Consider the following 22,662-nt stretch of genomic DNA (forward strand, 5'->3'; position numbering starts at 1 on the left):
GCAGAAGAGTTTTATAAGGAGCTTATTGAAAGTGATCAACAGATTTCCACTTCAGTATTGCTGTAGCCAGTGTTTTGTGTTCTATGTCAATTGTTTGTTACCATTTTCACTTCAGCTTATCAAATATTAAGGAAAAAGTGTGATACTAAGGTGTGACATTGTAATGCGTTATTGTTTTTCTATGCAAAATGAACAGTAAAGTAACTTTCTTTGTTATTAATGTTAAAGATAAAAACAAGTAGGAAAAAAATCGCTTTCAGTGTGTACATTAACCAAAATTTTAGCTTCCATCTTTGCATGTATCAACTTTTGAAAAAACTTGGAAACTTTAGAATGATAATTTTAGGAAATTCAAACGCACAGCCAGAATCGTGCTTACAAAAGTAGTGCAAATATTAAATTATCTCATTTATGTAATTACTACTTCAGTGTGATATTTAAAAAAAATGTGTTTCCTCAGTAATGTACATTTTGAATTTATCGATTTCTGAAAAAATGCTGCTCAATTGCTTAGTGTTGCCTGAGAATGACTAGATAAGAGAGGATGAGAAAAATTTCTTGGTAAGAGAGAGTGGGACTGAGGCAGGAAAAGCGAAAGCAGTGCACACATTTGTAGTTGAAAGGAAGAAAAAAGGGGAAGAGAGAAAAGTTTGTGGTAAGAGGAGGTCAGAAAGAAACACACACATTTAGGTATAGTAAAGCAACAACATTGATGATTGTTTCAAAAGTTGTTTTCCTCAAATTATTCAATTTGTTGATATAATGTTAGTATTGGATAGTTGCTGTTCTTTTTATTCATTTACTGAACAAACATAAATGTTTGTGATGTTTGACATAATTACAACCAGTTTTGTATTATTTAGTGTTAATACACTGGTCAGCCAGAACATTATGACCACCTATGAATAGCCAGTATGTTCACCTTTGGCAGGGATAACAGCAGTGATGCATCATGGCATGGAAGCAGTGAGGTCTTGGTAGGTTACCAGAGGAGTTTTCATCACGTGTGCACACACAAGTCACCTAATTCCCATAAATTACAGTGAACAGGAATGATGAGCTGTAATGCCACATGCAATCACATCACATGTTTGTTTGATCGGGTTCAGATCCGGCAAGTTGGGGGGCCAGCACGTCAATAGGAACTCACCAATGTGTTCATCGAACCAGTCCATCACTCGTGGCCTTGTGTCATGGCAAATTATCTTGTTGAAAGATGCCACTGCCATCAGAAAACATTATCGTCATGAAGGGGTGTATGTGGTCTGCAACCAGTGTATGGCACTCCTTGGTGGTAATGGTGCCTTGCATGAGCTCCACTGGACCCATGGATGCCCTTATAAATATTCCCCAGAGCATACAAGAGCACCCACCAGCTTGTCTCCAACCTGCAGTAGAAGTGTCAAGGGGCTGTTCTCCTGGAAGACAACAGACTCGTGCTCTCCCATCAGACTGATGAAAACTGTATCAGAATTCATCAGACCATGCAGAGCTCTGCCACTACACCAATGTCTTGTGCTGATGATCATTTGCCCATTTTAGACATAGTTGCCGATGTCGTGGTGTTAACTTTGGCACTTGCATGGGTCTTTGGGTGCAGAGGCCCATCATTAGGAGTGTTTGGTGCACTGTGTGTTCAGACACACTTGTACTCTGCCCAGGATTAAAGTCTGATGTTAGTTCTACCACAGTTCACCACCTGTCCTGTTTTAGCAGTCTGCCCAGCCTACGACATCCAACATCTTTAATGAGTGGTGGCCGCGAACCCCACAACATTCGGACATTGTTTCTCGTTGGTTGTGTCACTTATTAAAGGTATCCCCAAAGCACTTCTTGAACACCCGACAGTTCATGCAGTTTCTGAAATGCTCATGCCAAGCCTCCAGGCCTTTGTGATCTTCCCTTGGTCAAACTCTGATAGATGACACACCTTTCCCATTCTACACAGGGACAGCATGCTTACTGATACTATGTACTCCGTGCATGTGTCTGACGAGTAGTCATTCCTTGCCAAGTGACTGCTATTCCTTGGAATGGGTTTATACTGATAGTGTGTCAGTGGTCAAAATGTTCTAGTTGATCAGTGTATTTGCAGTAGTTGTAGTCAGCTATAGTTACGTTTTTCAGTTAGCAGATGTCACTACCCCTTCAAATCTTCTTTAGGCAAGTGGACTCATGGCAGCAGTATCAGAAGCTCACTTTTCACCAGTTGACTGTGACACAGTTGGCCTTTTCTCCTGATGGTGTGTACTTACTATCTGTGTCACGAGACAGATGTTGGGGCTTGTTTCAGCGAACTGCCAGTAAGATGATGATCTGTATTATTATATGATGATTAATATGTTGCTTGACTTGGAATCCTGATTGAAGTTATTTTATTGAAATAATTTCTTTTCCTGGTTTTATAATAATTCTGTATTATAATAACTTTGTGAAAATATTTTCCAGACAGCGAAAGATATGAATTAGTTGTTGGATCAGATAAAAAATCAGGCATACATACTCGCATTATATGGTGCTGTGCCTGGACTCATGATTCGTCTCACTTTGCAACTGGATCCCGTGATGGCAAAGTGGCTATTTGGAATGTAAAAGGGGAAAGCAGGACAGTACCTTTGGAGCTGAAAGGACAGTCAGTAACTGCACTTGCATTTGCACCTCATTTACCCATTGATGATGAAAATGCTCATGTTCTGGCTGTGGGACTTGATTCTGGAATAATAATGGTTTATGAATGGAATCTTTCTGAATGGACCAAGTGCTTGATTTTAGGTAATAAGTATCCTTTTCTCTTAATTTTATTGTGTTGTATTTATTTGTGAACTTGTTACATAGGAAAAAAAGTCAGTTGAAACCCTGAAATGTGTGTGTGTGTGTGTGTGTGTGTGTGTGTGTGATGAAAATTCAAAATAGTAAAGCATTAACTGTGTTTACATACTGTGCCTTAGGAAAAACTGGAGTAGGACTGACTGACATAGAAATTAAAGTACTTTGGTGGATCTTAAGTATTTAGAATTTTTGAAGATTGCTTCACCAAAAATAGGGTAAAGTCAGGGATTTAAGGAACAAAAGAAATAAAAAGAAAAGAGAGAGAGAGAGAAAGACAGGTTTTTATAATGTTTTTATTTCCATTATTCTTGCTATTTCACAGAAATGCTGGAGGTTTCCAGTCATTGCATTACAGATCATTTGTGTTTGTCAGGTTTGAAATTCGTTCGGTGTGCGTTTTGAAAAGCTGTGCTAAATCAAGCATTTGTAGGATATGATCTTTTGGAAAATAGCTGTCTTAACTGCTTTCCTTTTTAAGTCTTGTGCTCCAATATTTGACAATACAGACATCAACTGGATAGAGTTGACGTGAAAGATCAGTTGCCAGATTTAATGGCCTTATTCAATTGCTCATGAATCTTAGTTGCTGGGATATAGTTTTCTCCATAGGAGATCACAGCATTCTTTGGTGGAATGTGCCAGTCTCAGAATGGTAGAGGAACGTAAGATTATTTACATCAGTACTATAGTTGGCTTCTTGTTAACTTATCGAGGAGTGCTTTGGAGTTGAATTTCTTTTACACATTCTTGCAGTGCTGCTTCAGTGACAGAGATTGGACAATGGTGACTTAAGAGATTTTTGTGCAGATGTCATATCATCGACACTTTCAAAGCTTATATGCAGTTCATTGCAGGCTGCAGGTGGAACACACACACTTCATATTTACTTGGGGTTTGTTCAATCTCCATATCAAAATTATTGCACAGTATTTCCATCATATTGCTCAGGATTGACAGGCTAATTTAATGTCATTTGCAGAAAATAGCTCCATCTATACAGTAGCGAACGTTCTGGAAATACAGGATGAACAACATAGACGCTAAAATTGACACTTGCAGTATCACATTATCAGAGATCTCCCTGTACTCGTTTCTGCATTCAGAAATCCTTCAAAGCTAATTAAGAAGTGAATTATTTTTCAAACAGTCCGTCATGAGACTGGGAAATGCTATTGTTGCCTTTATTCCTTTATTGAATCCACATTCAATGAGCTACTGATAATGAGTAGGTCAAAGATAACAAATAAATTCGGAATAAATCACAGTTTGCAAATGCAGACTAAAAATTCGAGACTGAGAAAAGAGAAGAAAAGATAGAGACGGGGGAGGGGGGGGGGATATGATGAAGATGAGAAGAAAATAAATGTTTAAGAAATGGCTGCAGCTAATCTAGAGTGAGATAAATATATCTTCATACAGAGAGACCAGTACTCAACACAAAGAGGCATTGAACAGCAGATAGGCAAGTACAGGGTCCACCAGAGAAAATACTTTTATTTGTGAACAACAAATACTATGCCATATTACAATAGCTGGTTTTTAAAACTTCGTCTGGTAAATAGCGTACTCCATTTTAAAACTTCATCTGGTAAATAGCGTACTCCATTGCTGACAGATTGGCGAAGCCTTTCTTCATGGCATTTCCAGTGGAATGTGAACCACTTGCTGGGCAGGTGTACCTTTAAGCGGGTATTACACGACAATCCGCTGCAAATGGTACTGGTCTGGCGGGACAACCATCTAGTGGTAGAACGGGTGTAACTACGAAAACTAGCAGACATTATCCATGCCAGAATAGAGAGCAGTTCTAAACTGCCATCAATCCACGCATATGCAGTAGGCAGCGATAACTCGCACACATGCAGAAGGGTGTACCACAGTGGTTTCTGCGTGTTGTTTGGTTAATGTTAGGCGGCTAGTGTTAGGTGGCTAGTGGCTGATTTCAGATTTTCGTGTTGGGGATTTTCCACACTTTTTTTTTTTCAGTTAGCAGGTATCATAAATGCAGAAAAGAAACTTTTTTTGCAGTAGACTCTTTTATACTAGCTATTTGTGAAAGAACTTTTCCTATTGATAGCTTCATATTCTAGAAATGAATTGGAGCAAAGAGGCGTTAAGCGTCTTAAATCAGGTGTACAGCGAGGAAAGATGAATGTATGACCCATTGTATGATAATAAGGTAGTCAGAAATCTTTTCTTTCTGAGTAATACGCATTATACAGTGATTATCGGTTTGTATCATAATGCCTTAGTTCACGAAAGTTCAGGTTTGATTTGATTGCATCTCTTGCCTGATTTCAGAATGCCAGAAAAGAGAAACTGTCAATAAAAAGGAGAAGGTCCTTGCAGTTTGGTCCAGTGCGACAGACAAGGACTGCAAAACTCTTAGTAGCACATACATAGTCCAAACTTTGAAAAATAACACAATTACACCTTTAAGTATTGGTCAGTTAAAGTGTTGCAAATTGCAGTTCGTGTATCCACAACAACTTTTGAAATGGTGGGCTGTGCTATTCCGTGGCTAAAAGCCAGACTCTTAAAAGATTCCCCAGTCACCATGAAATGTAATGTTACGTCCAGCCTGCAAAATAACAGGGCATTTACCGGTATTTTGTTTGTGAGCTAGGCTGGTATAATCACAAAACATACAGACATATGATTTAATTCTTACTTTTGAGAATGTGAGGCAGCCTCCCTCATGACTGTGTCACACTTGCTAATTCCATCTTCTATCATAGACAGCAGCTTCTCGAAACAACCCATGTCCATCCTCACTAAGCTCCAAAATTCGTGTGGATCTTTGAGCCTCAGTTCTTTCATAAGCAGTGAATATAATCCCCTGCCTTTGTCCCTTCTTTTCAGCCAGGATTGAACTCAGCATTGTTATGCCCTAATCCAAAGAATTACTGTCATTACCAGGGCAATAGCTCCAAATACAAGTGGATCCTCCATATGCATAATGCTGTATAAATATGAAATTAACTGTTATGTCTGTAATTCAGAACAGTAGTAACCTACATAAGAGAATAACAATTACTTAATAAATAAGGATAAACATTTCCTTATGAAGTAGGCACCTTGAGTCATATAAATAATTCGAACAGATGACATTCCAATATGTCACACGGTCCCCCTTGTGTTTCGTGTGGTAGAACGAATGACTTTAGAAGAGATCAGACAGTTCTTTTTTGTTTCACGTGTTATCACTGTCTACTGCACATGCATACAGGGTGTATCCCACTTGGATGGTGTAATAGGTCTATGTGAATCAGCCTGTAGTTACAGATAAGGGCGCTGGTGCATAGGTCTATGGTTTAGGTGCTTTGAGTAATAAGGGCTTTAAGCACTTTCAAGGTTGTGGGGGCAACGTTTGTACACTTGAGTCTTGAAGTGTCCCCATAGAAAAAAATTACAGGGTGATAAATTGAGTGACTTTTGGGCCAGGTGATGTCTCCTCATGAGCAGCCATCTAGGAAACAACTCTCACAAAATTTCTAGAAGTGCTTGTGACAATCTTTGTGCAGGATTCTTCTTACACTCCTCTATATGACAATCTCAGGACAGCTGCATGGTTTAGTGCTGAACTCTTTGGAGATTGATGGATGGACACTCTCACACTCACTACATTTTCCAGCATTGTTACTGTCCGAGGGCAGCCAGTAGATTTTCTTTTCAGTGCAGGACCTGATTCTCTAAATTCTGATACCCAAAATTGAATAGTTTTTCTACCAGGAACAGAATGTCAGTCACATTTGAACCTCATGCGAAATGCCCACTGACTTCTACTCACAGAAACGTCATTACGAATATACTTTTCCATGACAAGAGTATGATGTTCACTTAGCCAAAGCTGAAAGGGAGTGGTGATGCAGAATGGAGTGGAAAGGGAGGAGAGAAGCTGAAAGGTCAGATCTAAGTATTGACCGGTCTGAGTGAAGTGCTTATGAAAGAATCAGGTGCAACGTGTGGTTTTTGAAGGTCCAGAATGGAATATTGACTATATTATGAAGAGGATGGATTGTTACTCACCATATAGTTGAGTTGTTGATAGGCACAACAAAAAGACTGTCAAACAAGTAAGCTTTTGGCCAAGATCTTCCATCTGAATTAGACAAAACACACACTATCTGTTTGCAACTCAACATTGTCACTATGTCATGAGTAGCAGTCTGTCCTTTCAATAATATTGTCATTGGAAACTTTGAAGCAAGCAAGATTAACATTTTTGGTGACAAGCAGGATGTTGTTTAGAAGCTGAAAAAGTACGTGGGTTTGATACCGTGAAATGTTTTTTTGTATGTAATATGCTATGGGGGCTTTGAGTGATTGAACTTAATATACTGATCAGTAAGTACTAAAACAAACACATTAAATCCTTCTATAGTTGAACAGTCTTGACATCTAGCTTTTGCATTTCTAAGAAAGGGTAGGAAATGAAAATTGTAAACGATACATTTAGTGGAGCAGCAAATAAAATAAAATTTAATTTTAAAGAAAGGATATGATAAAGGAAATTTTATGTTCCTATATTGGATATTGACCAACATTTAAATAGTTTCATTTAAGAATGAGATCTTTTCATCTTTTGGTGGAAGTGAATAGGAATGAGGATTTTTAGTGAAGACCTACATTGAAAGCTTATGGAGGAGAATATTTTCTGTTGGATAATTGTTTCCAGAAGTACAATCACATTTATTTACAAATGAAAGTTTTGTCTGTGAAGATAGGCGCATCTCGAGAAAGTAGAAAGAGCAATAGCAATTCACTTAAGAAAAGTATAAATCTTACGTGGGCCTCATTCATTTCCGGCATATGACTGCTGTAGATAATTTCTTTGCCAAGGCCAGATTTTAAACAGTATATCTAATTTTGAGAGTTATACAAATATAGGTAAAATGTATGTGTAATGTATTGAAAACATTTGTTTCCTGGACATGTTAATGTTTTGCCTTAATTTGAGTATAGTTCTGCTCATCATCTTACAGTGAAAAGAGTGGCTTTTAGACCAGTGGAGGATGAAGAATCACCTAGGCTACAACTAGCTAGTTGTGGTGCTGACCACATTGTGAGGATTCAGCTTGTAGATCTTAATTAAATTTTTTATTCATTACCTATGGATTTTGAAATACATATATTTTATATAACTCTCTTTCTTTCCCTCTCTCCTCCTTTCTCACTCCTATGCATCCTTCTCCCCAATCCTCTTTTCTGTTTGCAGCAATATAGCAGTATACCTGTACTATTTTGCCATTTTAATTCAGTTTTACAGTTTTTTATGTCACTGGTCTTTAACATAATTTTTTTGTTTTCCATTTCCTCAAGTTTTAATGCAAAAAAACCATTTTGGCTCCTTATCTTCAGATGTTGATAATACTTTTTTTGCCATGTTTTCTGTAGATTCCCTTAGTTGGTTATGGGAAATGCTGGGGTAGTTCTTTTGAAAAATATGCAGCCTATTTCCTTTAAAACCAGTCCAAATTCGAGGTTGGGCTCTGTGCCTCATCATCGATGGGCTTTAAATCTGAATCTTCCTTTTTATACACACTTCACAATAAAGAGAGATTTACATGTAAGGACCTGGTCAATCCACTGCAGACTGTGTAGATGTGTTGCACACCATCAGCTACACTAGTGACTGCTTTGGAATGGTAGGCTGTGCACTCTGGGAGCTTGGGTGGGGTCATAACATGCTGCTATTCAGTTGATATGAGGGCCCCCAAATGGCTGGTTGAAATAATATGGGGCTATTCTGGATATAACAATTAGCAGAAAATGCTCATCTCCACTTTTTGCCAAACTCCGACACTGCAATGGTTGCAAAAAGAATTATGCATATCTGCTCCACCAAATTTGCTGGAAGCTCCTGAGCTCTTTACAGCATAGCTGATGATTTGGTATGCCAAGAGAAAAGTCAAGTAATTGGGTTGACACACAGTTTCACTTTCACAATTATGTGTTTATTGCACAAAAACTTTACAGAACTGTCACAAAACTGTCACCGTCAAAATCTGTATCAAAACTGGCCCTTCATGGCTGATTTGCCTGTGCGTATATATTGCTCTAATAATTACACGTGATGTCATTCATGATTACAAACAGAAAATTTTAATATTACAATCAAAACCTTGTTGGGGTTTACAAACTGACAGTAAAAAACTAGATATTAGTTCAGTCCTCCCACACTGTTACATTTACATGATACATTTGCTAACAATGCATTTTACAATGTCACTTATATCATGAGAATTATTAGTTGGAAAATGTTCCTAATATGTACACGAGTTTTTTTGCGTAAATACAAAAGAAAAGTTAGTGTCACTTCTTAGGAACAGTATTCTGGAATTACAAAAAGAGAATTGTTAATGATTTATGTTCAAGTATTGACTAGTAGCAGTTGAACCGGAGCAGAGATGTTTGTGTGCTCAATAAAAATGAAATGAAATTAGTGAAAGTGTTATAAATTGATTTAAAATGATCAGATAAGTGAAATAAAAATCCTAATGATCGTATATTGGTATGTTTCAGTGTCTTCCCCCCCCCCCCCCCCCTCCCCCTCCATCTCCCCCAGAGTGTGTAGATGAGAATCAATATTATGAAAAGGGAAAATGCTACTCACCATAGTGGAGATGCTGAGTTGTAGATAAGCATGAACAAAAAGACTGTCACAAATAAGCTTTTGGCCAACAAGATCTTTGTCAAAAATAGGGCACGCGCGCGCGCACGCACGCACGCACGCACGCACGCACGCACGCACACGCACACACACACACACACACACACACACACACACACACACACACACACACAAATGCAGCTCACACACACGACTGCAGCCACATTGCGAGAAGCAGCAGCAGCAGCAGTGCATGATGGGACTGGCAACTGGCTGGGACAGAGAGAGGGAGGGATAGTAGGGTAGGGGTGGGGACAGTGAAGTGCCTCTGTAAACTGCACAAGGATAAGATGGATGATGTTTGGTTTGTGGGGTTCTCAACTGCGCGTTCATCAGTGCCTGTACAAAGTCCCAGTTTTTCCAAATTCAAATTTTTTCACAGTCCAATCTAGCCACAGTCACAGATGATGAGGATGATGATGAAATGATGAGGACAACATAAACACCCAGTCCCCGGGTAGAGAAAATCCCCAACCCAGCCAGGAATCGAACCCGGGACCCTGTGATCCAGAGGTAGCAATGCTAGCCACTAGACCATGAGCTGCAGACAGGATGAGGTGGAGAGAGGGTAGGGCAAGTAGGTGCAGCCAGGAGGTTAGATGGAGGGGGGGGGGGGGGTAGGGGAAAAGGAGAGAAGTAAAAAGACTGGGTGCATTGGTGGAATGAGGGTTGGAGGGCTGTGTAATGCTGGAATGGGAACAGGGAAGGGGCTGGATGGGTGAGGACAGTTACTAACAAAGGTTGAGGCCAGAAGGGTTACAGTAACAGAGGATATATTGCAGGGAGAGTTCCCATCTGCACAATTCAGAAAAGCTGGTGTTCATGGGAAGATTAATATGGCACACCATGCGAAGCAGTCATTGAAATGAAGGCTGTTGTGTTGAGCAGCATGCTCAGCAACAGGATGGTCCACTTGTTTCTTGGCCATAGTTTGTTGGTGGCTATTCATGTGGACAGGCAGCCCAGGTGGTTGTTGTGCCCAGATAGAGTGCAACACAGTGGTTGTAGCGTAGCTTGTAGATTACATGACTGGGGTCACAGGTAGCCCTGCCTTCGATGGGATAAGTGATGCATGTGACTCAAGTGGTGTAGGTAGTGGTGGGAGGATGTATGGGACAGGTCTTGCATCTAGGTCTTTTACAGGGATACAAGCCATTAGGTAAGGGGATGGGAGCAGGGGTTGTGTAAGAATGGAAGTGTGTTTTGTGTAGGTTCGGTGGACGGCGGAATATCACTGTGGGAGGTGTGGGAAGGATAGTGGGCAGGACATTTCGCATTTCAGGGCATGACGAGACGTGGTTGAAACCCTGGTGGAGAGTGTAATTTAGTTACTCTAGTACTGCGTGGTACTGAGTTATGAGGGGAATGCTCCTCTGTGGCCAGACTGTGAGACTTTGTGAGGCCGGAAAGATAAGGCATGGCTGATCTGTTTCTGTACAAGGTTGGGAGGATAATTACAGTCTGTGACAGCTTCAATGAGACCCTTGGTATATTTTGAGACGGATCACTTGTTGTTGAAGATGCGATGACCAATGGTGTCTAGGGTGTATGGAAGGGACTTCTTGGTATGGAACAGGTGGCAGTTGTGGAAGTGGAGGTATTGCTGATGGTTAGTAGGTTTGATATGGACAGAGGTACTGATGTAGCTATCTTTGAGACGGAGGTCAACATCTAGGAACATGGCTTGTTGGGTTGAGTAGGATGAGGTGAAGCAAATGGAGGATAAGCTATTGAGGTTCTGGAGGAATGTGGATAGGGGGTCCTCACCCTCAATCCAGATCGCAAAGTGTCATCAATGAATCTGAACCAGATGAGGGGTTTAGGATTCTGGTTGTTAGGAAGGATTCCTCTAGATGGCCCCTGAGTAGGTTGACATAGGATGATGCCATGCAGGTGCCCATAGCCGTACCCCAGACTTGTTAGTAGGTAATGCCTTCAAATCAGAAGTAATTGTGGGTGAGAATATAGTTGGTCATTGTGACTGGGAATGAGGTTGTTGGTATGGAATCCATTGAGTGTTGGGAAAGGTAGTGTTCAATAGCAGTAAGGCCATGGGCATTAGGGATGTTAGTGTAAAGGGAGGTGGCATCAATAGTGACAAGCAAGCCACCTTGTTCTAAAGGGATAGGAACTGTGGAGAGTCGGTGGAGTAAATGGTTGGTATCTTTCATATAGGAGGCTAGGTTCCGGATAGTAGGTTGAAGGTGTTTGTCTACAAGAGCAGAGATTTTCTCAGTGGGGGCACAGTAACCGGCAACAATGGTGTGTTCTGGATGGTTGGGTTTATGGCCTTCAGGAAGCAGAGAATCAGATACAATGCTCTGCGAAAAATCAAACTGCAATCAATTGCTAGAAACATAGTATAAAGGAATAATCCCCCGAAAGCTACCATTCAGCACAGTGTGAAATTGAATTTGAGTTCAGTGAACATTAGCTGTAACAATGACTTTAGCAGATCTGGTATGCAATTACTATAAGTATATATGCTAAGCATAGCTTAGTAAAATGATTCAGATTAAACATTGTCCATTTCCACATTATTTGAAAAAGAAATAAAAGAATCAGTGACATAAAGATGTAAAATATATACTTTCTTTAATGTTATATGTTTGTGCCTGTGCTTGAGAAAATCCCACTCCATTTGTGATAACACCTCCTTCCAGCCTCTTTATATTCCTATGGTGCTCCCAGGCACACAGACTGTGTTCAGTAATTTCTGCTTATGCATACAATTGATTTTTAGTCACTATTCACCAGTCCCACATGCACATCATAGTGTACAAAGAAACAGAACAGGAAACATGATATTAAATAGTTCTAGATTCATTAACATTGTGCAAATATGGTTTCATAAACAGTAGGTTCCTAAGATAAGTTCTGTCAATTTTAGCAATACGGGTGCTTCACTACCCTAAAAGCCATATGTGGGTAACACGTACATTCTCAAATATCTCCTCCATCATAGAATTCAAGTTAAAACAGTGTATAGGTAGCATGATAATTAGTTTGTGTTTTTGTTGACATATATTACTTTCTATTTCTTTCTATATTTATATAATTTGTATATTCATTTTGACATTACACTTGCTCTCTCTGCAAATTAGTGCATAATTCATAAAACATCAAAATATTAAATAATAAAAATCTTTTGTTGAGTAGCAGGAAACACTGCAGGCACATGATTTTGTTCAATAATTCCCCACATTGATGTGTAAAAAATTTTAATATAATGACAGATTGATATGTTTAGTGTTCTAATTATACAATTAACAGTTAGTAATCCAGTCTGATGTATCAAATTCTGTTCAACCATCTCCTTTTCTGATCTAACAATGTTACATTACAGTGAGACGATAATTATCCTATACCATGTCTCATCCAAAGTAACCCTCCTTTCATATTCATTTACAAATTCTGTGAAAAATGGCATCAATTGTGCTTGTAATACAAATATTCTTTTAACATAACATGCTGTAAGTGTACATGGCATGGTGTGATTAGTAAATTCGCATGTCAACACCCCTGTGACCTATCATAAATAATTCACATAAGTGTTACAATTATGTATCTCTCAAAGTGCAATAAAAGTGAAATTGTGTATACAAGTGCATCTCTCGTCAAACAAATGAGTTAAAATAAAAGTTTACAAGTATGCCACTGAGGCTATGTGCCTTCACCACAGTAAATGTGAAATACAAGTGTAATAAAATAACATGATATGCCACAAAACTCTCTAGTCATCCTAGTCATCCTGATCCTTACAATATGTGAACAGTGAACTGTTCATAAGTACAACATTGTAAGAATGTGTGAATCTGACAAGAGTATTGACTAAATGGGTTCACAAACGACTGTGACTTAAATCACTCGGACAAACTTTTCAATGTATTATTCAATATTCCTTTGCATTGATTCTGTATGTGTACCCTAAATCATAAATAATTCATGTTTTATCAATAGGATATTTACAGTAACATCATAGGGTATGTACACTCAGTTCAGTTAAAATCACTTTTCGTAGTAGTGTAGACAATGTAGGACTCTTTCACTTGTGAATGTTTGAGCCATTATGTCGACACATTCCAACGACTTCTTCGTAAAAGTCTGCCAGACCCTCAACAGTTTGATGGCAAAAACAATAGTTTAAAGTAATATTCATCACATTCATTGTGTATCACTAACTCCATTTTCCTTGACCAGTAGCATTGAAATCATGGGAAGTAGCATATGAAGACAGTATGTATCTATAAAGTAGCTTCAAGTGAAATATGTGTTCATTAGTTCAAAACAGTATCCATTTCCTCATTATTCATTACAACTGAACCACAAAGTTCTCCACAATATGTATGTAAAGTACATAAAATGAATTCACAGCAGTATTTTCAAAATAATATTGTCGCAGAAGAAGCTGAGCAGCACAGTCACCCTGGTTATGATGCTAGGCCGTTGCGTGGAGGGTCGTGAGTTCAAAACTCACCTGAACTGTAAAATTTTAATTTCTATATTTGGTTCGAGTACAATCTAGAAATATCCACAAATGTCAAGAATCATTGTACTGGAATGTTCTGTAACTGTGTATACACCGTATGTGTTCTGGCCGGAGGCAGTTCACTCTCTTGTATGTGCAAGTGCTGAATAAACCTTCATTAAGTGAAGTTCATCTAATTACACCTTCTTCTATGTGACATTATTCTGGTGGAGGCGCTGGGTATTGGAACTTGCGATAGCGCACATTATCGACGGCACAGTGGCTCCCATCAGGCCACAACAGAGCTGCCGTTTACGTGGCGAGAAACCCGAGTTCGAGTCATATTCAACAGATCAAAATCTATCGGAGGCAGAAGAAGAAGAGCACATTTTACAATGACAGCAACTGTGTGCGACCACATGAGAAATCCTTCCGGGTCCTCTGGTGACGATGGCCAAGATCCAAACAAGTGGCTGAAGGTATATGAATGTATAGCCAAATTTAACAAATGGGATGACACCGTGCGTTTGGCTAATGTATTTTCCTACTTGGAGAGCACTGCCAAGCAGTGTTTTAGAACAACAAGGAAAAGTTGACAAGTTGGGAAGTGTTCCAGGTGGAACTGCACTAGTATTTTGGCGACAAACAGTGACAGAAGATAAATTATTAAAGTGCAAGGCAGAGCGTCTAGGGGAAGCGACAGCATCCTACATTCAAGACGTCTTGTAGCTGTGTAAAATAGTGGATCCTCGAATGAAGGTGGAAGATAAGGTTGCACATCTCATGAAGGGTGATACTGAGGACATGTATCAAGCTGTACTCCTGAAGGAGGTTTCGACAGCAGACGACCTCATAAAATGGTGCCAGTATATCGAGACAATGCACCAAAAAAGAATTACACACAAGAAGTTTGAATGGCTTCAAAACGTTGTATCGATGTCTGTGATGGAGGAAGGAACTGATTTCACAAGTGATCTTCATCAGATAGTGAGAGAGGAAGTTCAGAAAGCACTTGGATTGCACGGCGAGCAAAAAACCGAGACACTTTAAGAGGTCATAATGGAGAAAGTGGAACAGACATTGAACCCAACTCTTGTCTGTCATTTCCCTTTAAAACGGTGAAAAATTAGAGACCCAGGTGAAGTTACGGTCCTACAATGCTGCATGAGGAACCTGTTTGGGCACCAAGGAAGACTGACGTCTGGACGACCCAGGATAATCAGCCAGTATGTTTCCACTGCGGACGACAAGGATATGTGGTGCGCTATTGTCAAAAAAGGCGGCGGATATTTGACACCCACGCAAGAAGACAGCAGGCCGATCTTACCTGACACCAACTCCAGGACAACGAAGATGAACAAGAACATGTGGGTGCAAGATGACGTAGGTCACCACTTCTGCAAGCCAGCCGCTGGAGAGGATGCTCCCCATCATGCCGATCAAGGTCTCCATCGCCGTTTAGAAGCTCCAGCCAATCACCTAGCTGCTGCAACCTGAAAAACTAAAGGGTGTGACCTTCCTTGGAGGTGAGGCCACCGAAGAGAAAAATCCTCCACTCGATCACTACGAAAATGATGAAGAATGACATCATTCAGCCTTTGCAGAACCCATGCTTGTCACCAGTGGTTTTCGTCAGGAAGAAGAATGGCAGTTGGTGCTTTTGTGTTGATTACAGGAAGCTTAATAAGATAACTAAAAAGGATGTTTGCCCCCTTCCACGAATTGACGATACACTATATTGTCTGGAGGGGGCTAAGTTTTTCTCAGCCATGGAAATGTACTCGGGATACTGGCAAATCAAAGTACAAGAGGCTGATCGTAACTTTATAGTGTTCTCAGAGACATTTGATGAACACATAAAAAGACTTAAAAAGACTGAAGGCTGTTCTGAAGTATCTCCAACAAGGCGGACAGGAACTTAATCCGAGGAAGTGTCTCTTTGGAGCAAAAGAAATCAAAATGCTTGGACACCTTGTGTCAAACGAAGGTGTGCAGCGAGACCCAGAAAAGGTGACATCTGTAACGGAATTTCCTGTTCCTAAAAGTACACTCCTGGAAATTGAAATAAGAACACCGTGAATTCATTGTCCCAGGAAGGGGAAACTTTATTGACACATTCCTGGGGTCAGATACATCACATGATCACACTGACAGAACCACAGGCACATAGACACAGGCAACAGAGCATGCACAACGTCGGCACTAGTACAGTGTATATCCACCTTTCGCAGCAATGCAGGCTGCTATTCTCCCATGGAGACGATCGTAGAGATGCTGGATGTAGTCCTGTGGAACGGCTTGCCATGCCATTTCCACCTGGCGCCTCAGTTGGACCAGCGTTCGTGCTGGACGTGCAGACCGCGTGAGACGACGCTTCATCCAGTCCCAAACATGCTCAATGGCGGACAGATCCGGATATCTTGCTGGCCAGGGTAGTTGACTTACACCTTCTAGAGCACGTTGGGTGGCACGGGATACATGCGGACGTGCATTGTCCTGTTGGAACAGCAAGTTCCCTTGCCGGTCTAGGAATGGTAGAACGATGGGTTCGATGACGGTTTGGATGTACCGTGCACTATTCAGTGTCCCCTCGACGAGCACCAGTGGTGTACGGCCAGTGTAGGAGATCGCTCCCCACACCATGATGCCGGGTGTTGGCCCTGTGTGCCTCGGTCGTATGCAGTCCTGATTGTGGCGCTCACCTGCACGGCGCCAAACACGCATACGACCATCATTGGCACCAAGGCAGAAGCGACTCTCATCGCTGAAGACGGCATGTCTCCATTCGTCCCTCCATTCACGCCTGTCGTGACACCACTGGAGGCGGGCTGCACGATGTTGGGGCGTGAGCGGAAGACGGCCTAACGGTGTGCGGGACCATAGCCCAGCTTCATGGAGACGGTTGCGAATGGTCCTCGCCGATACCCCAGGAGCAACAGTGTCCCTAATTTGCTGGGAAGTGGCGGTGCGGTCCCCTACGGCACTGCGTAGGATCCTACGGTCTTGGCGTGCATCCGTGCGTCGCTGCGGTCCGGTCCCAGGTCGACGGGCACGTGCACCTTCCGCCGACCACTGGCGACAACATTGATGTACTGTGGAGACCTCACGACCCACGTGTTGAGCAATTCGGCGGTACGTCCACCCGGCCTCCCGCATGCCCACTATACGCCCTCGCTCAAAGTCCGTCAACTGCACATACGGTTCACGTCCACGCTGTCGCGGCATGCTACCAGTGTTAAAGACTGCGATGGAGCTCCGTATGCCACGGCAAACTGGCTGACACTGACGGCGGCGGTGCACAAATGCTGCGCAGGTAGCGCCATTTGACGGCCAACACCGTGTTTCCTGGTGTGTCCGCTGTGCCGTGCGTGTGATCATTGCTTGTACAGCCCTCTCGCAGTGTCCGGAACAAGTATGGTGGGTCAGACACCGGTGTCAGTGTGTTCTTTTTTCCATTTCCAGGAGTGTATTAGAGATGTGAGAAGCTTCCTCAGATTATGTTCTCATTACTGTCATTTTATCAAGGACTTTTGTATCAAAGCCAGGCCACTCCAAGAGTTGTTAAAAGCCAATGCTAAATATATCTGGGGTGGTGCTCAAAAATATTGTTTCGATGAGCTGTGAAAAGCTCTGATGACTGACCCTGTACTTGGTCTGTATGGCGAGAGAGCACCTACAGAATGACACAGATGCCAGTGGGTATTGGATTGGTGCTGTTCTGGTGCAAATTTTGGATGGAAAAGAGAAGGTTATAGCCTATGATTCTAGGACATGTACAAAAGCCAAGATAAACTACTCGACTACAGAAAGAGAATGTCTTGCTGTGATCTGGGCCATGTGCAAATTTCAACAGTATCTCTCGAAGGCCATTCACAGTTGTTACAGACCATCATTCACTTTGTTGCTTGACAGGTCTTAAGGATCCAACGGGATGACTCACCAGATGGGCACTACGTCTTCAAGAGTATGACATTACAATAGTGTACAAAAGTGGAAGAAAACACCAAGATGCCAAGTGTCTCTCAAGAAATCCTGTGCAAGGCCATCAAGACTTTGATGAAGATAGTGACTGTCTCGCTGCACTCCAGCATCTCTCTGCTGAGCAGAAGAAGGACACCAAGATACCTCAAATTATGCTTGCCTTAAATCGGTCAGAGGATGTGAAAGGACAATTTAAGGTAGGTAATGGATTACTTTGCAAGAAAAACTTAGATCCGTTTGGAAAGAAGTGGCTACCAGTGATTGCTAAACACATGTGCTTAGATGTTCTACAGAAATTCCATGACACACCTGAGGCCAGACATCTAGAATTTATTAAGACGTATGACAATATTCACAAGAGATTTTTCTGGCCAGGGTTATTTAGGAGTGTCCGTCACTGTGTGTTGCACTGTTGAGAGTGCCAGAGGAGGAAGGCAATTCTTCAGAAACCATCTGGCCGACTCGTACCAATTCCACCAGCCGAAACGCCTTTTCATCAAGTTGGGATTGACCTCCTCAGATGATTTCCAACATCTGCTAGTGGCAATAAATGGATTATTGTTTACACTGATTATCTGACACACTATGCCATTACAAAAGCCGTGCAAACAGCCGAAGCATTCGAGGTAGCCAAATTCATTGTGGAAGGCATTGTATTAAAACACCGTACCGCAAGGCCGTTAATTACGGATCAAGGGAAAGTTTTTCAATCGACAGATAAACCGCCAGTGCAACATTACTCATCACACGACGACTGCCTACCATCCGCAAACTAACGGGCTTACTGAATGCCTTAATAAGACCTTGGCCGACATGCTATGAATGTTTGTCACTGCTGAGCAGAGCAATTGGGATGAGATGCTACCTGTTGTGACGTTCGCCTACACCACCACCAAACAAGACACCTCAGGACTTAAAGCCATTTTTCCTGGTGCATGGGCGTGAGGCAATTACGACAATGGACACAGTGTTTCCATTACATCCTGATGACATGGACGATGACTACATCAGCAGGGTGTTAACCAGAGCTGAGGAAGCTCAGCCGTCAGCTCGACTCTGCACGCTGCAGGCTCAAGGAAACGATCGCCAAAGGTATGACGCGAGCCACCGCCCTGTTGTCTACCAGCATAGTGACATCATCTAGATCTTCACTCCTGTTCAGATGGTTGATCTCTGAGAAGATTTCGACCCTGACACAAGGCAACAAAAGATCAGAGATACAGTCCACGTCCTTTGAATGAAGCCCTATAAGGATGCTGCAGCCCAGGGTAAATTTGAAGCTCCAGCGACAGGCAATAAGTGGAAAGGTGATGAAGAGTGTAGCGGCAAAGGAAGTTCTAAGAAGATCACCACCAGGTGAACATCAGTCATCAGGAGTCAGAGTGTGCAGGACCCATGACTCGTTCCCGGACTAGAAGGACGTAACACTGAGATGCAGTTCTCGTAAGGAGGGAGCAATGTCGCAGAAGAAGCTGAGTAGCACAGTCACTGTGGTGTAGTGGTTATGACACTAGTCTGTTGCATGGAGGTCGTGAGTTCAAAACTCACCTGAACTGTAAAATTTTAATTTCTATATATGGTTCGAGTACATTCTAAAAGTATCCACAAATGTCAAGAATCATTGTACTGGACTGTTCTGTAGCTGTGTATAAACTGTATGTGTTGTGGCTGGAGGCAGTTCGCTCTGCACTCTTGTATGTGCAAGTGCTAAATAAACCTTCGTTAAGTGAAGTTAGCCGGCGGGAGCGGCCATGCGGTTCTAGGCACCTCGGGCATGGATGTGTGTGATGTCCTTAGGTTAGTTAGGTTTAACTAGTTCTAAGTTCTAGGGGACTAATGACCTCAGACGTTGAGTCCCATAGTGCTCAGAGCCATTTTTTAAAGTGAAGTTAGTGTTTGTCATTCATCTAATTACACCTTCTTCTACTTGACAATATAGTGCTTTATGGCAATGTAATTGTCACATAGTAATTATTTAAACAAGGTAGCTCGCTTATGTCTTCACAACCTAAAGAAATATTTCTTTCAATGTGTGGCTTCTTTCTTAAGATTACTAGTACAACTGATTGATTTCAAGTATAAAATTGTCTGTGTGTAGTTACATATTCACTTCAAAACAGCTCAGCAAAGTTTAGTTTTAAATAGTGTATGTGTATGTTTCTTAGTGTGTACAGCCCACTCCATCAACGAACTCTTCCAACATCAGGTAGAATGTCTCTCGTGTGTTACATAACTTTCAGAATATAGTTGTTTAGTTGACTGACTTATAGGATACAAGTAACATGAAATTAATACGTAAAGAAAATAAAGCTTATGTACTTAGACTGAGATTCTTTGCAAGATTAACATTTCATCTTTTGTAACTGACTAACTTTTCTATGTGCCTTATGCTTTTTTCTTCCAAGTTTGCAAAATGAATATAATTCCACAGCATTAGTTAAATGAAAATTGACATTTACAGGTCATACATCAGTACCAAGGACAGACTAAAAGAATAGTCAGAGAATAACTATACTATCAGAAGGTTAAATTACAGCAATAAATGGTACAGGGTTGTGGGTCCTTAGAGGTTGCCACACTCTTAATGTGGAAAGATATCACTTTTCCTTGAGGAAACAATGAAACTTTGGTAAAATAAAAATCATATATCACACTTTATGTATTCAGAAAATAGTATGTAAAAGCTTTCTAACTTTTCCATTCCACATCACATGCAATTTTCTTTCTCTTTCCTTGCCTTTTTCTTTTTTTTGGGATAAACCGATTTTTAAGCATTTGGATGAGGATTTGATATCACTTGCATAGTCCAATGTATATGTCAAAAAACTTTGTGTTTCTTAGCTAATTATTCTAGATCTTCCATTGGTCTTCACAAGGACCAGATCCTCAATTCTGAATTGTTTGGTTTTTATGTTTCTGTCATCTCTGTTTGAAACTTCCTGGCAGATTAAAACTGTGCGCCGGACCGAGACTCGAACTTTGCCTTTCGCGGGCAACTGCTCTACCATCTGAGCTACCCAAGCACGACTCACGACCCCTCCTCACAGCTCTACTTCTTCCAGTATCTGGTCTCCTACCTTCCAAACTTTACAGAAGCCCTCCTGAGAACCTTGCAGAACTAGCACTCCTGAAAGAAAGGATATTGCAGAGACATGGCTTAGCCACAGCCTGGGGATGTTTCCAGAATGAGATTTTCACTCTGCAGCGGAGTGTGCACTGATGTGAAACTTCCTGGCAGATTAAAACAGTTTTAATCCGGCACACAGTTTTAATTCGCCAGGAAGTTTCACATCAGCGCACATTCCGCTGCAGAGTGACAATCTCATTCTATGTCTCTGTTTTCTTAAATTATGCTGCTGTTTCAGGGTCCTTGTAACAATTTCTTCCCTTTTCTCACTACAGTCCGTTTCTGTGACACCCCTCACTCCTCTCATTTTTTGTAGTTCGCTATCAATGACTTCGCTTTTTTAAATTGGAACAAAGTAAGGTTTTATGAAAAACTGCTCATGAGGTTTCAACGTCAACTTACACTGATAATTCCTCACTCTTCCGTGTTTCTCACAAAACATATAATGATATTCAAATAAAAAGTCTTTCAATTCCAGTTTTTTGTTCTTAGTGAAGGTTATTAGCCTCACTAACTTTTGAATTTACCAGTTCACAATACCCCCTTCTTCTTGTTCTCATCATTGCTGCATTCTTCATCAGTTACATAGCTGCTGCCCTCATTATAAACACTCTCTTCTATCTGATTGATTTCATATCATATGCGTTGCCCCCCTCCCCCTTCAACCCCCCCCCTTTCCTGGGTGAATCACCATCCCCACTTAACAGCATCATCTCCGTTCAAAACATCATCTTTGCTCTCCACATCAATCATCCCATCTAACCCCTCATTAAAAATAATCTCAGTTCTGAAATCATCATCAGTGCCATCTACAACATAATCACCTACAGCATCACAGACTCTCAGTATTAATTTTATAAATCACAGAATCATTATCAACCTCCTCAGCCTCACAAACCATAGAATCATAATCAAGATCTTCAGCCTTGGCATTGCAATTAACACTCTTTATTTCCCCTGATGACACAAAATCATCAGGGAATATTTCAGGCCACTGCGAAGAGGGGAGACGTGAGAGAGGAAATGATATAATCCACAATCGGCATTGCCAACACAACTTGCAATGTTCAGTGTCACCATGCAATTATGGTACAATTACTGGTAGGTTGCAGCAGCAATGGAAGAACATGACAGTCGACGTGAAGGATTTCGTAGTGAGCCGATATGTGATGAAGTGGCCCAGCGGCCACTTTTTCTTGTGCCACTTTTAACTCAGACTCAATCTTTTTGCATTTATTTCTGAAGTACTGTATTTAGTAACAATATTGATCGTCAGTGTTTTTAATTCAAACACTGAGTCTCGAACAAAACGCTCAGTCAGTATCAACAAAACATCGGTCATTTCCAACTAGTGAGCTGTTATTGACCAAAGACTTGTTACATCTTCCAGCAACTGCCAGCCACACTAACACACATAAAATGAGCTTGCCACTTTGCTTAGCTCCAAAGAGATAGAATGTACATAGGGAGGCTGTGACACATTGTTCAGCACTCCCTGCAGTGCCACACTAGACTGTTATCCACCACATTTTTGGAAGTCATCATGTATGAGTGACTAAAATCAGGAAGTCGGTTGTGTGCAAC

General features: G+C 41.2%; 1 protein-coding gene across 2 annotated transcripts in view; it reads left to right on the forward strand.

Annotated features, from left to right (window-relative positions):
* Positions 1 to 7,973, forward strand: part of LOC126251410 (elongator complex protein 2) — an 88,956-nt gene extending 80,983 nt beyond the window's left edge. For both annotated transcript variants that reach the window (XM_049951821.1, XM_049951820.1), the window contains exons 10-12: positions 2,164 to 2,303; positions 2,449 to 2,779; positions 7,795 to 7,973. In XM_049951821.1, the coding sequence (XP_049807778.1) occupies positions 2,164 to 2,303; positions 2,449 to 2,779; positions 7,795 to 7,924 (601 nt within the window). In that variant the 3' untranslated portion in view covers positions 7,925 to 7,973. The remainder of the gene's footprint in view (positions 1 to 2,163; positions 2,304 to 2,448; positions 2,780 to 7,794) is intronic.
* The last annotated feature ends 14,689 nt before the right edge of the window (positions 7,974 to 22,662 follow it).

The sequence above is a fragment of the Schistocerca nitens genome, chromosome 4, assembly GCF_023898315.1.
Source record: "Schistocerca nitens isolate TAMUIC-IGC-003100 chromosome 4, iqSchNite1.1, whole genome shotgun sequence".
Classification (NCBI taxonomy): domain Eukaryota; kingdom Metazoa; phylum Arthropoda; class Insecta; order Orthoptera; family Acrididae; genus Schistocerca; species Schistocerca nitens.